This window comes from Chiloscyllium plagiosum, chromosome 11 (genome assembly GCF_004010195.1).
Source record: "Chiloscyllium plagiosum isolate BGI_BamShark_2017 chromosome 11, ASM401019v2, whole genome shotgun sequence".
Taxonomy (NCBI): domain Eukaryota; kingdom Metazoa; phylum Chordata; class Chondrichthyes; order Orectolobiformes; family Hemiscylliidae; genus Chiloscyllium; species Chiloscyllium plagiosum.
The window spans coordinates 80,148,339-80,163,102 of record NC_057720.1 but is presented as its reverse complement, the minus strand read 5'-3'; the positions used below and the strand labels follow the sequence as shown (position 1 = coordinate 80,163,102).

Genomic DNA, 14,764 nt, shown 5'->3' with positions numbered 1-14,764 from the left:
CCAATACCATCTTGATTCTCCCAGTCTACCTGCATGTTAAAATCCCCAATAACAACTGTAGTAACATCTTTGCGACAGGCCAATTTCAGCTCCTGATTTAACTTACATCCGACATCCAGACTACTGTTTGGGGGCCTGTAGATAACTCCCAAGAGGGTCTTTTTACCCTTAGAATTTCTCAGCTCTACCCATACTGACTCTACATCCCCTGATTCTTGGTCCCCCCCATGCAAGGGACTGAATATCATCCCTTACCAACATGGCCACCCCACCCCCTCTGCCCATCAGTCTGTCCTTACGATAGCACGTGTAGCCTTGAATATTCATTTCCCAGGCCCTGTCCATTTGAAGCCACGTCTCAGTTATCCCCACAATATCGTATCTGCCAATTTTCAAAAGAGCCTCAAGCTCATCCATCTTATTTCTAATGCTTCGTGCATTCATATATAGTATTTTTAATTTGTTACTGCCCTTACCCTTCCCATCAACTCCTATTTCACTCCACCTTACAGCATGATCCGTTTTTGAGTTTTCTGCTTCATTGATACCGTTGTCTTTCTTGACTTCGCTTGTTCTAACTTTCCCTTAAACATCCAGTTTGTCCCCTCCCCCCGCTACTTAGTTTAAACGCAGCTGTGTTGCAGTAGCAAACCTGCCTGCCAGAATGCTGGTCCCCAACCTATTAAGGTGCAAACAGTCTCTCTTGTAGAATTTATGTTTACCACAAAACACACCCCAGTGATCCAAGAATTTAAATCTTTGCTTCCTGCACCCCTTCCCCAGCCACACATTCAAGTCCATTATCTCCCTGTTTCTGGCCTCACCAGCCCGAGGAACTGGAAGCAAACCGGAGTTAACCACCTTGGACATCCTGCTTTTCAGCCTTCTTCCTAGTTCTCCGAAGTCCCGCTGTAGTATGTTCCTCCTCTTCTTCCTGACATTATTTGTGCTGACATGTACCACCACCTCTGGCTCTTCACCTTCGTCCTTGATGATTTCCTGCACTCTGTCTGTGATGTCTTTAACCCTGGCACCAGGAAGGCAACACACCATCCTTAAGTGCCGTCTGCTGCCGCAAAAACCCCAGTCAGTTCCTCTCACTATGGAGTCCCCTATTACCACGGCTCTGTGCAATGTCTGACTCTTCCGCTCTGCCTCCACGCCAACGTTTGATTGACAGACCTGGTCGCCTCGCCGACTGGCAGTGTCATCTGTCTCTACTGTTTCCAAAAGATTCAATTTGTTCCTGACAGGTACTTCCCCCAGGGTCTCTTGCACCTGTCTCCTCTCTGCCTTCCTCATCATCTTCTCTCTTCTGGTATATTGAACAAGTTGGTTGCACCCCCTTTCTTGGCCTGGTCCTGTAATAATATTCTCCTCTTACACCATGCCAAAAACCAAATTCCTTGCAAAGTTTTTTGTGATGTAGAGGCACAGAGATGTACAGCACGGAAACAGACCCTTGAGTCCAACTCCTCCATGCCAACTAGATATCCTAAATTAATCTTGTCCCATTCTCCAGCATTCAGCCCATATCCCTCTAAATCCTTCCTATTTATGTACCCTTCCAGATGCCCTTTAAATGTTGTAATTGTGTCAGGCTCCAACACTTTCTCTGGCAGCTCATACCATACATGAACAACCCTCTGCATGAAAAGTTAATACTTAGGTCCCTTTTAAGTCTTTCTCCTCTCACCTTAAACCTATATCGTCTAGTTACGCTGCTACCCTGGAGAAAAGACAATGTCTATTCACCCTATCTATGCCCCTCATGATTTATAAACCTCTATCAGGTCACCCCTCAACCTCCAACACTCCAGGGAAAATAGCCCCAGCTTATTTAGCCTCTCCCAATAGCTCAAATCCTCCAAACCTAGCAACATCCTTATAAATCTTTTCTGCACCCCTTCAAGTTTATTAACATCTTTCCAAAGCAGTTGAGTGCGCTATCCCAAAAGTGGCTGAACCAATGTCTTGCACAGCTGCAACATGACCATCGTCAAATAAAGGCAAGTGTGCCGTTTTGGATGGTTGAGGATTCAGTGAGATTGTGAATTGGTCGTGTGTGGGATAGGTGTCTCGATGGCTAATCCAAACTTATTAATGTGGGACATGCTGAGATGCCATACAACTGTACAGATTATCTGCAAAGAAATAACGTCCAATTGCAGTTATGTCATAGAACCTAAAATCATTAGTTCAAATTTTTAAAACACACATTTAATCCAGTATCATGCCAAATATGTTGACGGGAAAGAAATCTTCCCAAGGAGAGCAGTTATGTATCTGCCCTGCTTCCTGTTTTGCACACACTGTCCACTATGGATATTGAGACATAGACAGAGATCTCTGATTTCTACAGGCAGTAATGGTCTTATTCGAGGCCAGAGCAATAGTGCTGGCCTCCACACCCCAAGGTTTGGGGCACAACGAGGCCAGAGATCCTGAGCTGCATTACACACATCCCTTCCTAGCGAGGTTACTGAATAATGTAATTGTCAGCTGAAGGGAAGCCTTGGGCTTTCTGAGGTGACTCCCACTCTATGACTATGACTCTATGACCACCCCGCGTGAAGAATCCCTTGGGTCTTTGTTAATGAATGACGCTGTAGAATTGCACCCTATTCCGAGGCAAGTTAAAAGGGAGGTGGTTGGGAGATGAAGTCAAAGGTAGGAATGGGTTCAAGCAATTATGGGAATTCACACTATCATAATAAGGAAAGTGAACCAGAGGTTGAGTGTGATTGCAAGAAACACAAAGCCCAGGGAGAGGAAAGCAAATGGAACTGCATAACTTGGGTCTGGCTGGCAGTGATTTTTAAGATGGCTGCTCACTGACATCACTGAGGAAAACCTCGAAAGTCAGAAGCCACACAACACCAGGTTATAGTCCAGCAGGTTTGTTTGAAATCACAAGTTTTCAGAGCACTGCTCCTTCATCAAGGAACTATGCAGCTGCATCCCAAGGTCTCTTTGTTCGGCAACACCCCCCAGGACCCAACCATTAAGTATATAAGTCCTGCCCTGATATACCTTTTCAAATTGCAGCACCTTATTTTTATCTAAATTAAACTCCATCTGCCACTCCTCAGCCCATTGGCCCATCTGATCAGGGTCTCATTGTACTCTGAGGTAACCTTCTTCACTGTCCATTTCAGTACCAATTTTGGTGTCATCTGTAAACTTACTAACTGTACCTCTTATATTCACATTCAAATCAATTATGTAAATGACAAAAGCGGTGGACCCAGGACTGATCCTTGCGGCGTACTGCTGGTCACAGGTCTCCAGTCTGAAAAACAACCCTCCACTACCACTTTTGCCTCTTACCTTCATGCCAGTTTTGTATCCAAATGACTCACCCTGGATTCCATGTGATCTCACCTTGCTAACCAGTCCACCGTGCAGAACCTTATCACACACGCACCAGGCAATGATTATCTCCAACATCCTGAGGTTTACGATTGACCAGAAACTGAACGGGGCTCAACATGTAAATACTGCAGCTACAAGAGTAGGTCAGAGGCCAGGAATACTGCAGTGGGTAGCTCAGTGAAGCACACCTCTGGAGTGTGATGGAATAATCTGCACTGGTCTGGATGAGTTCAGCTCCAATTATACTCAAAAAGCTTGACACACCATCTAAGCCAAAGCAGTCCGCTTGCTTGGTACACCATCCACTACCTTCAACATTGGCTCCTGCTGGGCCAGCAATTTGGTTCTGAAATGTTGCAATAATGTTTTCAAAACCATCCATTGACTCTCCACTCCCAATCTTGGCAATCTCTTGCAGTCTGGTCTCTGCTGGTGAATCCCCTATTTTAATCTTACACAAATGGCAATCCCATTTTCGGTTGCATGGGCCTCAAGTTCTGAAATATCTTTCCGAAACACCTCGACCTCTCTGTACCTCGCTTTCATCTGCTAGGCAGCCTAACTTTTTGACCAAGCTTTTCATCATCTGACCTCAAACACTCTGCCACTTTGGATAGTACTTTATTTTGTGATGCTGCTATGAAGCACCTGACTGAGTCATTGTTGAAGTCAGAAGGATCATTTAAAATAATAACTCTTCTCTGGGTTTCCTTTCTGCTTCCAATTAGGAAATGTATGTTTATGAGTACTTTTACACAATCATTTTTGGGAACACGTTTATACACAGGTGGGACTATGTGTACATGTGTGTCTGAGTATGAAAATGCATGTCTCTCTGCATCTACATTCACCAGCAAGAAGGCTCTACCACAACAGCATAGGTTGAGGACAAATTGCTCCGTGAGAGATTTTTGAAATCCTATTAGTGGAGCAAGCAGCGTAGACTGAGGCCACTGATTCCATCGTAAGCTTAGACCTAGGTCACTGGAGAGGAAGGAGCCTGTTCAGTTAACCGTGGTAATCTTGTTTTTAACCCTGTTTGTGGTAAGTGTTCTCAGATCCTGTGGTGTTTGTCTCTGTGCTAATACTAATTGAATTTTAGTTTCAGTTATTGAACAGAAGTAGATTTTCTGGGTCCTTCGGGGCTGTGGTTGTTGGATTGAAGCAGACATGATTTTATCTCAGCTCGTAGCTGAGTGTTTAAGACAGAGAGCAGAATACTAATGGGGATTAACAAGAACTTCTGCAAGGCAGAGGGGAGTGGGCAGGCATGCAGAAATTGTGGAAACAAAATTTTACTTTTTTTTATTTTAAAGAAGTTAAACATGAAAAGGGAATTTTAATCTCCTTTTGTCACAGCTGGGTCTCTCTCAGTTTCTCTTGATAAACCATGCAGGTACACTGATGTGCCAAAGCATGTCATACTGACAAGGGAAATGGTGGTATTGCCACTGGGCTGTTAATCTAGGGACCCAAACATAAATTACTGGAGAAACTCAATAGTTCTGGCAGCATTCATGAAGGGAAAGCAGAATTAGCGTTTCAAGTTCAGTGACCCTTCTTCAGATGCTGCCAGGCCTGCTGAGTTTCTCCAGCGATTTCTTTTTCTGTCTCAGATTTTCAGCGATTGTAACTCTTCTAGGGATTTGGGCTCTGCCATCCTTACCTGGTCTAGCCTACATGTGACTCCAAACCAGTGCAGTTCACTATTAAGTGGTCCAGCAAGCCCTTCAGTTGGATCCTGCCACAATAAAGTCTGAAGGAAGGAAACCCACATTGACGTAAAAACTGGAAGACTGGTAAATACAGCCCTATCAACTCTGCAATTCCCTGCTTACTAACGTCTGGGGGGTTTTGCCAAAGTTGGTAGAGTATCTCACAGACTGTTCATGCAACAGCCTGACCTAGTCTTACCCATGGAATTATACATTATAATTTGTAAGATGCTACACTTACCAATCTGGGGTGTAGCCTGTCCCAGCAGCAATGGTATCAAGGATTAAAGCTGGAATAAATGAGAAGCCAGGGGAGAACTCACCACTGTTTGGAGTCATATCTGACACATAGGAGGATGGCCATGGTTGTTGGAGGTCAGTCATCTTTGCTCCAGGACATCTCTGCAGGAGTTCCTCAGGATAGTGTCCTAGGCCCAGTCATCTTCAACTGCTTTATTAATGACCTTTCCACCATGATAAGGTCAGAATTGGAGATGTTCACTGATAATAGCATAATATTCAGCACCATTTGTGACTACTGAAACAGTCCATGCCCAAATGCAGCAAGACCTGGATACATTATCCAGGCTGACACTGATAAATTCTAAGTACTATGTATGCCATGCAATGATCAGGCAATGATCATCTCCAGCATTCTGAAGCTCACCATTGACTAGAAACTAAACTGGACTGGCCATTTAAACATTGTGGCTAAATGAGTGGGTCAGAGGTCAGGAATACTGCAGTAACTCACTTCCTGACTCCACCATCAATGACATATATTAGGAGTGTGATGGAATACTCCCCAAATTACTTGAATGAATGCAAAAAGCTTGATACACAGTCAACTACCTTCAACATTTATTTCCATCACTTCTGACGTATACCTGCAGCAGTGCATACAATCTACAAAATGCACTGCAGTAATTAACCCAGGTTTCATCGATAGCATTTTCCAAACCCACAGCCTCCACCATCAAAAAAATACCAGAGCAGCAGATACATGGGAATGCTACCACATGCAAGCTCCCGTAAAAGCCACACACCATCCTGACTTGGAACTTTATTGCTGCTCCTTCAGTGTCTCTGGATCAAAATTATGAAATTCCCTTCTAGACAGCATTCTGGGTGTACTTCATGGATTGCAGCAGTTTCAGAAGGCAGCTCACCACCACCTCCAGAGGTCTTCTGACCTAGCCAACAATCTCCACATCCCAAGCACAATATCTTTTTTAATCAGAATGTGAGGAAAACCATAGCCTTACTTTGTAGTGCTTTGCAAGCTCTGGGTGAGAGAGGGTTGCTAGAGAGATATGTAGTCCTGGTTCTCATGTGGCATGCATTTTTTCCCTCCTTTGACTGTTTGCAAGTGGACAACAGGGTATTATCAACCACATGAAGTAACCACCTTGGCTGAAAGGCTTCCAGCTGAGCCACATGCTCTGGGTTTCCACTGTGCCCAATCTTTTCTCAAGCCGTGGGCTGCTGTTGTTGGAATAGACAATCGTGCCATTAATAGGTGAATACTCAGCAAGTCCATGCAGTCAATGCCAAAGATTAAGACTAATGGATAAGTTTGAGCTGGGTCCACTTGCCAATTTGAATACAAATTGCACACAAAGTTATACTAATGTTCTAAATTGGTTTTACCGTTTGGGTTTCTGCTTAAGTTCATTTAGACAATCACAGATCTAAAATCTGCAAAGGACTGGTATGGCACGAGGACAGCACACGGCCTCAGTGGTTAGCACTGCTATCTCACAGCACCAGGGACCTGAGTGTGATTCCACTCCTTGTGTGGAGTTTGCACATTCTCCCTGTGTCTGCATTGGTTTCCTCTGAGTGCTCCGGTTTCCTTAGGTTAGGTGGATTGACCATGGTTAATGTGGAATTACTTGGGAAGGTTAGGGGGTCTGGGGTAAATACTCTTTGGAGGGTCAATGTGGACTTGATGGACTGAATGGCCTGCTTCGGCACTGTAGGGATTCTGTGTTACGACTGGGCAGAGTTCTAGAATGCAATTTATTTTTCCAATAAAAGTATTTTTTGATAGTTTTATTAATCTGTGAGGAAAGACATTTTTAATGCTTCTTAATTTTACCATTGTGAGAAACCCTATTCAGTATAACTGCAAAATGACTTTGCAAAGCCATTTATTATTTGCTGCTGTGTGATAGTCAACGTCTTAGGAAATTAAATAGCACTTAATATCTAAAAGCTTTTAAAATGTGTCTATTAGTTCCCAACAGCTAAAGAAAAGTAAAAGCTGCGAAGGCCTGCAATGAGGCACAGATAAGACCATCTCGATGATTGATTCAACCTGGGAGCATCAATTTCTTGAGCAGAATTCACGCTGGGTTTTAAAAGCTCATGGGAACATGATTTCCACGGGCCACAACTTGCAGTTGAAATTTCACAATCTTTGGCCCATTGTTGCTGAATTTCTCTACAAATATCAATGCAACCAAACAGAAACTTTGCCCTCCCGCATGAACAGAGTTCACCACAGGCCAGGGTGCTGCAGAGGCAGCTGTAAAGTCCTTAGCTGCCGGCTTGCTCGTCTTAATAATAGGAGTTAGTAGCAAGCTATCCTGTTCGCAGATGGGGTTCTCCAGATTTGGATAATAGGGCTGGGACCCTGTTGGTGCTGGCGTAAAGCATATGCAATTGATGACAATCAAGCCGAAGCTCCATCTTAATAGATTGTTAAGTACAGTTTGGAGACCATTGTCATGAATCTGGCTTTCTGTATGCATCAGGCAGCCGGAGAACAAGGAAAGAAACCATCTTGTGAGAAAAAGCATGAGAATGTCCGTAAGAAATTTGACAGTCCTAGCATTTTTACAACCAATTGAGAGAATTCTGACAAAACTAATGGACTTGTGGTTTTATTGGGGCAATCAGTCTATCATTTTCTTTATCTGGCTCTCTCTGCAGGGATGTCCCCAACCTTCATCTGGTAATCCCCAAGTCATAACATGATAAAAACAGGCATTCCCTAAATGGGGTCTTCCAGCACAGGCCAATGCCAATTTTCTTCTTCGCGTACACCATATTAGACATGTTTGAGAGTCAATCTCATGCCATATACTGTGCCCATAATGGAAAGTTGATGAAAGACTCAGTGATTTATCTGCTATAAATTACCGTGACCAAAGGGAGGCTCAATGCCCCATGAAAAATTTCTTCAATGTTTTGTGTAATGTCCTTTGTAACCATGCTCTGTGGACTCCGTTGGATAAACATCAAAAATGTAATTTGTTCTGATGAGCTGAGGGGTACCTGTGTGAGTGATTTAACAGATTGTACATTTAAACAGATTGTCAGCTTCCATTGTTTGCAGTCAGTTATTTAGCTCTTGCCTGATTGTCAAGGATTCAGTGTGGAATTAATCCAATTTTCAAATAGACATGTGTCCATGACAGAACTGGCCCTTCACTCAGCTCAACACTGGCAGGGAATTGTCAGCAGTGTTCAATGGGGAGGCCTTGGAATCACTCGTTTTGGAGTTGAAAATGTCATGTAGGTGCTCTATGGGCTGCTGTCCTAAGGTTCATGGACATTGCTTTCAGAGGGACCTAAGATGCACATTAAGTCTGATAACTGGATGCCTTCATGTCATTCAGACACTAAGTGGATACCAAGAAGAGGGGATTTTGTTAGATTCTCCTTTTGAAAGATGGGCCAAGGGGCACTTGCTCATCAGGATTCACCTTATGGACTTAGAATGTGCAACGAAGGAAACATGTGTTGGTTTCTTTTTTTGAATAATTGTTAACATGCCTTGCTTTCTTTTCCTAGTTCTTTCCTGGGCGATCCTTTGTCATGAAGTTGCTTCAAACCATTAACTCCTGGCTAGAAGAGGGCAACATGGCATCAATCTCCTACAATGCTTATATTGATGTGCTAAACAACAAGAATGGGGTAAGCTGCTGATTGTTGCATTGAACGTGCAGATCACGTCCCATTTTATGATGGCATTCTTCCTGTCTGGAGCTTGAATTCTAACTTAGTCACTGGTAAATTCAATGGGAAATTCAGGAGTATCTTCTTTCAAGATTGCTTAGAATGTATAACTCTCTCCAACAGGACGTAGATAAGATGCATTTCGGGGAAGCTAACCATAGATATGAGGGATAAAGGGATAAGCTTATGCAAATAAAATTTGTTTCTAAGAGCCAAGAGGCCACTACCCTACCACAGTTATTAAATTTTCTTTTGTTTGGAGGAGTCCCTTTGGTTCAGATACTGAATATACTCAGAACCAGGAATCACATTCCAAGGATACTGGGCAAGCCATTTCGGACTGAGATGAGGAGAATATTCTTCACCCAGAAAGTGCTGAGCCTTTGGAGGTCTCTGCTACAGAAGGCAGTTGAGGCCAAAACATTGAATGTTTTCAACAAGGAGATTTACAGTCCTCAGGACTCAAAGGATGAAAGGGTATGGGGAAAAAGCAGGAACAAATTACTGAGTTGGATGATCAGCCCTGACCGTATTGAAATGGTGGAGCAGGTTCAAAGGGCCAAATGGCCTACTGTTGTCTGTGTACCCCTAAATGAAGGTTAAGCTGTACAGACCAGGGAGTAGATGTTGAATTATCTGGGGAAACAGCTGGGAGTGTTGGAATTGGTCAATGTATCACTCTTACTCCCTCTTCAATTGAGTGTATTAAACTTGGCACGGTGGCTTAGTGATTAGCACTGCTGCCTCACAGCGCCAGAGGCATGGGTTTGATTCTACCCTCAGGCAAGTGTCTGTGGTGTTTGCACATTCTTCCCGTGTCTGCGTGGGTATCCTCCAGGTGTTCTCATTTCCTCTCACAGTACAAAGATGTGCAGGTTGGGTGGATTCACCATGCTAAGTTTCCCGTAGAGTGCATGGATGTGCAGGCTAGATGGGTTAGTCATGGGAAACACAGGAACACAGGGTAGAGGGGTAGATTTAGGTGAGATGCCCTTCAGACGGTTGGTGTGGACTGGATGGACTGAATGGCCTGTTTCCACACTGTAGGGATTCTATGGTAAGTTTTATGATCTGGAGAATAAACTGTAAGGAAACACACATAGTTAGCCCCTCATGTATCTTCTACTGCAGTTAATTTGTAACATTGTTAACAATTGTCAAGCACTATAAGGTTTTAACCTGTCAGCCAGGAGTAAACAATTGTTTGGGCAATAAAACTGTACTAAAAAGTTTTGGCAAATTGTTGAGGGCTGTTATAAAATTCATAAAATGAATTGTGCTAACAACAGCTGCCATTCTAAAGTTTGGTATGGCATTTGTTTTACTGGGAACTGTTCTTAGTTAAGTTAGTTTATTGGATTTGATTAGCCAACATAGATCAAAATTATAACAGTATTTTATACTTGAAATTGCTGCATTTAAACATGGATTATTGTACAAATGCTTTAAAGGAAACAGTGTTGTTGAGTGGGAGAAGGGTGGAGCATAGCAAAGGAGGCAGAGGGAGTGATGTTGAGCTTGTTAAGAAGTTATATGGCAGGGAGCTTCTCTCGACCTTTGTCACAGGCGTCAGGTCCATCAGATCATCTCCACCCCACCAGAAAATTGAAAATGGCCTCCATGGCTGTTAGCTGCACAGCAGTCAATGCTGCCATGGAGCTCGGGACTGTGAAGTCTTGTCAAGCAATTCCAGTTGGGTTCAGGACCCATGATTTGGGATGGCCTGTGTAATGCTTCTCGGTGGCAGAACTTGCACAGAACATATCTACTCATGCACGGAACATATCTACTCATGCACAGAACATATCTACTCATGCACAGGACTATCTACAAGTTCACTCTGGCCTCTCTTTAATACGTATGACAGTGGAAAAAAAAACGCCGTCCGTGACGTGGAATGAACTTGAGCATGGGCTAATTGTGTAGTACAGCAAGTTTGAGGGGCTGAATGGCTTGCACCTACTGCTAGTGATCCCATTTTTATCTGCGCTGCAAACTTTAAAATCCCTGAATGACAGCTTCTGAAAGCATTTCTGTGTAGAAAGTGCACCAAACGTGTTCTTGATCTTGACTAACATCTGTTTTAATCTGTTTCTTTCCTTCTCCTAGACAACTGGGGCCCTGTTGCCTGATGGACTGAACTGGGTCAGTTGCCAGGGCAGCAAGCCCCACTTCCGAGGTTACCCCTGCTCTGTGTGGACACTGTTTCACCTCTTGACAGTGCAGGCTGCAAAACACAACAAATCAATGGCTGACAGGGGAGAGAGTAAGACTTCATCTTCCAATCTTTTTTTCCATATGTTGTCTATCTCCCGATTTTAAAGGAAAGGTGATTGAATGGCTGGTTGCTCTTGGTTACCTGTTGTCACCCATGTCAATCCTCTAAATTGGCTAAAAGAAAATAGGCCATCATTCTTCACATTTTTCTGAAAAGTCATGTGGATCTCTTTAAGTTATGAAGGATATTCGTTTTCCAAATCCTCAGTCATTCTCTCAAAGTATCTCTCACTCACCCAACTCCAAACCCCTCATGGCCTGTCCAAAACTCCCTTCATAAATTGTCCAAATCACTCGCCCACACCTCATCCTGTCTATCCACAATCATAGTCACCCTCTACCTAGTCACACGAATCCACATACAATATTTTAATGATTGACAGCAGTTCCACCCAATGGGAACGTGTCTACCTGATAAAAGCCACCTGCCCTTCCACAGGTGGCTGCTCAGGTGGTGTTCCCAAGTGGCTGAATGTGAAGTTGGTGCAGGTGATGGAAGGCAAAATGGTGTCACAGGATGTTTGTTCAACCCCGTCCCTGGAGCAAGCCACCCTCAAGATGGGGGAAACCATCTGTCATACTCAGAGAGCATTTGGTGTGCGTGACTGAGCCTTCGGTGAAATTAGTGAGATTGATGCTGAATGCGAGAGGCTCCCCGCATGGGTCATTTATCAGGAAGTGCAAAGACTTTTCTAATAACCCACAATCTCTGTGCACTTTACACTTTAGCTGTCACCAGCTCTGGTGTGAATCAACATTGGCCCTTAGCAGATTATTGCCCCTGACTTAAAACTGCATAGCAGTCACGCTCATTAATAGCATTAGGAAGAGGACGATGGGGAAAGGAAGGGGCAGCTTTAGACATTTCACACCCAGAGATCCAACTTAATGAATGTACCACATGTGCAGGAGCGAGGTTAGACACACAATTCATGGTGGCCTTAGTGACGCTTTTGACGTCCATCAATTTTAGAGTGTCCTGACTTGGAAGCATTCACATTTCTTACCCAAAAATGGATGAATACTTAACTTTAGAAAGAATAATGTCTCATTTAGATGTGGGTAATACTGACAAGACCACATTTTTTGATTAGCCCTTGCTGGAGAAAGGGCCAGTGGCTCCACCAATCGAGCCCGTGTATTCCTTCTGGATCATGTTGTTGCAATCCCAGGAATTGGACCCAGTTTCGCTGGAGGAGTCTGGTCAGAACAGTGTGCAATTTGGATTGAAACCTGGAGCTGAAAACGCGCTCATAGCATTGTGCTTTCTCCAGAACCAGGGAAGGGAGTTTTCACAGAAGGCTTGACCATAAGCATCCTGCAGTGCATCAATCGCTACGCTTGCTTCCCAGTTGTTACTCAGGTTCAGAGAGCTGTGAGTTGGTCTGACCCAGGCCAACATCAGAACATTGGAGTTGAGTTCAGCACCTTGAGGCAGCAGAGATGAGAATTCACCAACGATTGCTTCCCCTGTGACTGCTGCTGGCAGTATGTTGAACCTTGGCGGGTCAGGAGTGGGTTTGGTTTTGACCTGCCCTTACCCTCTTCCCAGAATTAGCCTGCCACCGTTGCCTGTCTAAACTGGCACGTGGCATATGGATAGGGAAACCCAGCAAAAGAGCATACAGGTCGTTTTGTGATAATGTGCATTTTGTTAATGCAAATTCACTATAACACAATTGATGAATTGGGGACATTGTTCTATAGCATGAAATTCAAAGCACAGGTTGGTTCTAACGCAATTCCATTGTTTAAGTGGTGCTGCTATTATGTAATTTTCTTAGAACACGGGGATGCACGAGAATGAAACTACTGCATTATAGCACAACATACTGTACTGGCTGTTGGCACAGAGAAGTTGCTGGGCAGTGGGGGAGGAAGGGATTAGCACTCCTTGCTGGGCCTTTAGACTGAGCACATTTTTCCTCTTCCTCCCTTTCTCCCTCAGCTACACAGGCCGACCCCCTGGAGGTGCTAAACACCATGAGACAGTATGTCAAGCATTTCTTTGGCTGTGGGCATTGTGCCAAACATTTCGAAGCCATGGCACAAGAGTCCATGTATAAAGTCAGCAGCTTTGATGAGGCCATCTTGTGGCTGTGGTCTCGGCACAATCGGGTGAACGACAGGCTGGCAGGTAAGAGCAAACCGCTGGATGGTGTGGCCAGAGGCCATGTACAGAAATGCATTAGTGCACCTTAGAACAGTGCCCTGCCTGAGTAACCCCATTCACCGTCTGGGTTAAAGTGACACTTGAGAATTCAAAGGCCTTCATTTATCGCCTCACCAGCTCAGCATGTCCCATATGTTTTCAAACTGAGTGAAGGGTAGTGTCTGTTATCATGTTGGAAGAACACAACTGATTGTCCCACTGCCAGGTCCCACAACTCAAAAAATTTGCTGTCAACCGATGTTAGGTGAGAAATAAGTACTGGCCATGACTCTGTAGAACTCCCCTTGCTCTTCGTTAAACTAATGTCACATTTACATGAGAGGACAGAAAGAGCTTTTGTTGAACCTCCTGTCCGAGAGAGGGCACCTCTGACAGTGCTGCACTCTCCCAGAGCTGCATGTTGTACCTGACGAGATTTGGTGCTCAAGCTTTAGACTAGGACTTCTATCCACAGCTTCTCATTTCAACACACAGCCACAGCAAATGAAACAGTCCTTGGGTGGAAAGCAACCTTTCTTTTCAATTAATTCAATTGACACATAAAGACTTGGCTTGATTGGGCAGCACTGAGGACAGCTCATTCTGCACAAACCTGAAGGACGATCAGCTGGAATATATGGACTGAACGGAGACTTCAGTGCTGGGAGTGTTACTGTCCCTGTACATGGTGCTGTCAGGTTATACAGTACTGGGAGTGTTACTGTCCCTGTACACGGTGCTGTCAGGTTAGACAGTGCTGGGAGTGTAACTGTCCCTGTGCACTATGCTGTCAGGTTAGATAGTGCTGGTAGTTTTACTGTCTCTGTACACAATGCTGTCAGGTTAGGCAGTGCTGGGAGTGTAACTGTCCCAGTACACAATGCTGTCAGGTTAGACAATGTTGGGAGTGTTACTGTCTCTGTACACAGTGGTCTCAGGGTAGACAGTGCTGGGAACGTTACTGTCTCTGTACACAATGCTGTCAGGTTAGGCAGTGCTGGGAGTGTAACTGTCCCAGTACACAATTCTGTCAGGTTAAACAATGTTGGGAGTGTTACTGTCTCTGTACACAGTGGTCTCAGGGTAGACAGTGCTGGGAACGTTACTGTCTCTGTACACAATGCTGTCAGGTTAGGCAGTGCTGGGAGTGTAACTGTCCCAGTACACAATTCTGTCAGGTTAAACAATGTTGGGAGTGTTACTGTCTCTGTACACAGTGGTCTCAGGGTAGACAGTGCTGGGAACGTTACTGTCTCTGTACACAATGCTGTCAGGTTAG

General features: G+C 44.3%; 1 protein-coding gene across 2 annotated transcripts in view; it reads left to right on the top strand.

Annotated features, from left to right (window-relative positions):
• Positions 1 to 14,764, top strand: part of qsox1 (quiescin Q6 sulfhydryl oxidase 1) — a 119,858-nt gene that overhangs the window by 88,620 nt on the left and 16,474 nt on the right. For both annotated transcript variants that reach the window (XM_043699922.1, XM_043699923.1), the window contains exons 9-11: positions 8,892 to 9,014; positions 11,166 to 11,322; positions 13,282 to 13,470. In XM_043699922.1, the coding sequence (XP_043555857.1) occupies positions 8,892 to 9,014; positions 11,166 to 11,322; positions 13,282 to 13,470 (469 nt within the window). The remainder of the gene's footprint in view (positions 1 to 8,891; positions 9,015 to 11,165; positions 11,323 to 13,281; positions 13,471 to 14,764) is intronic.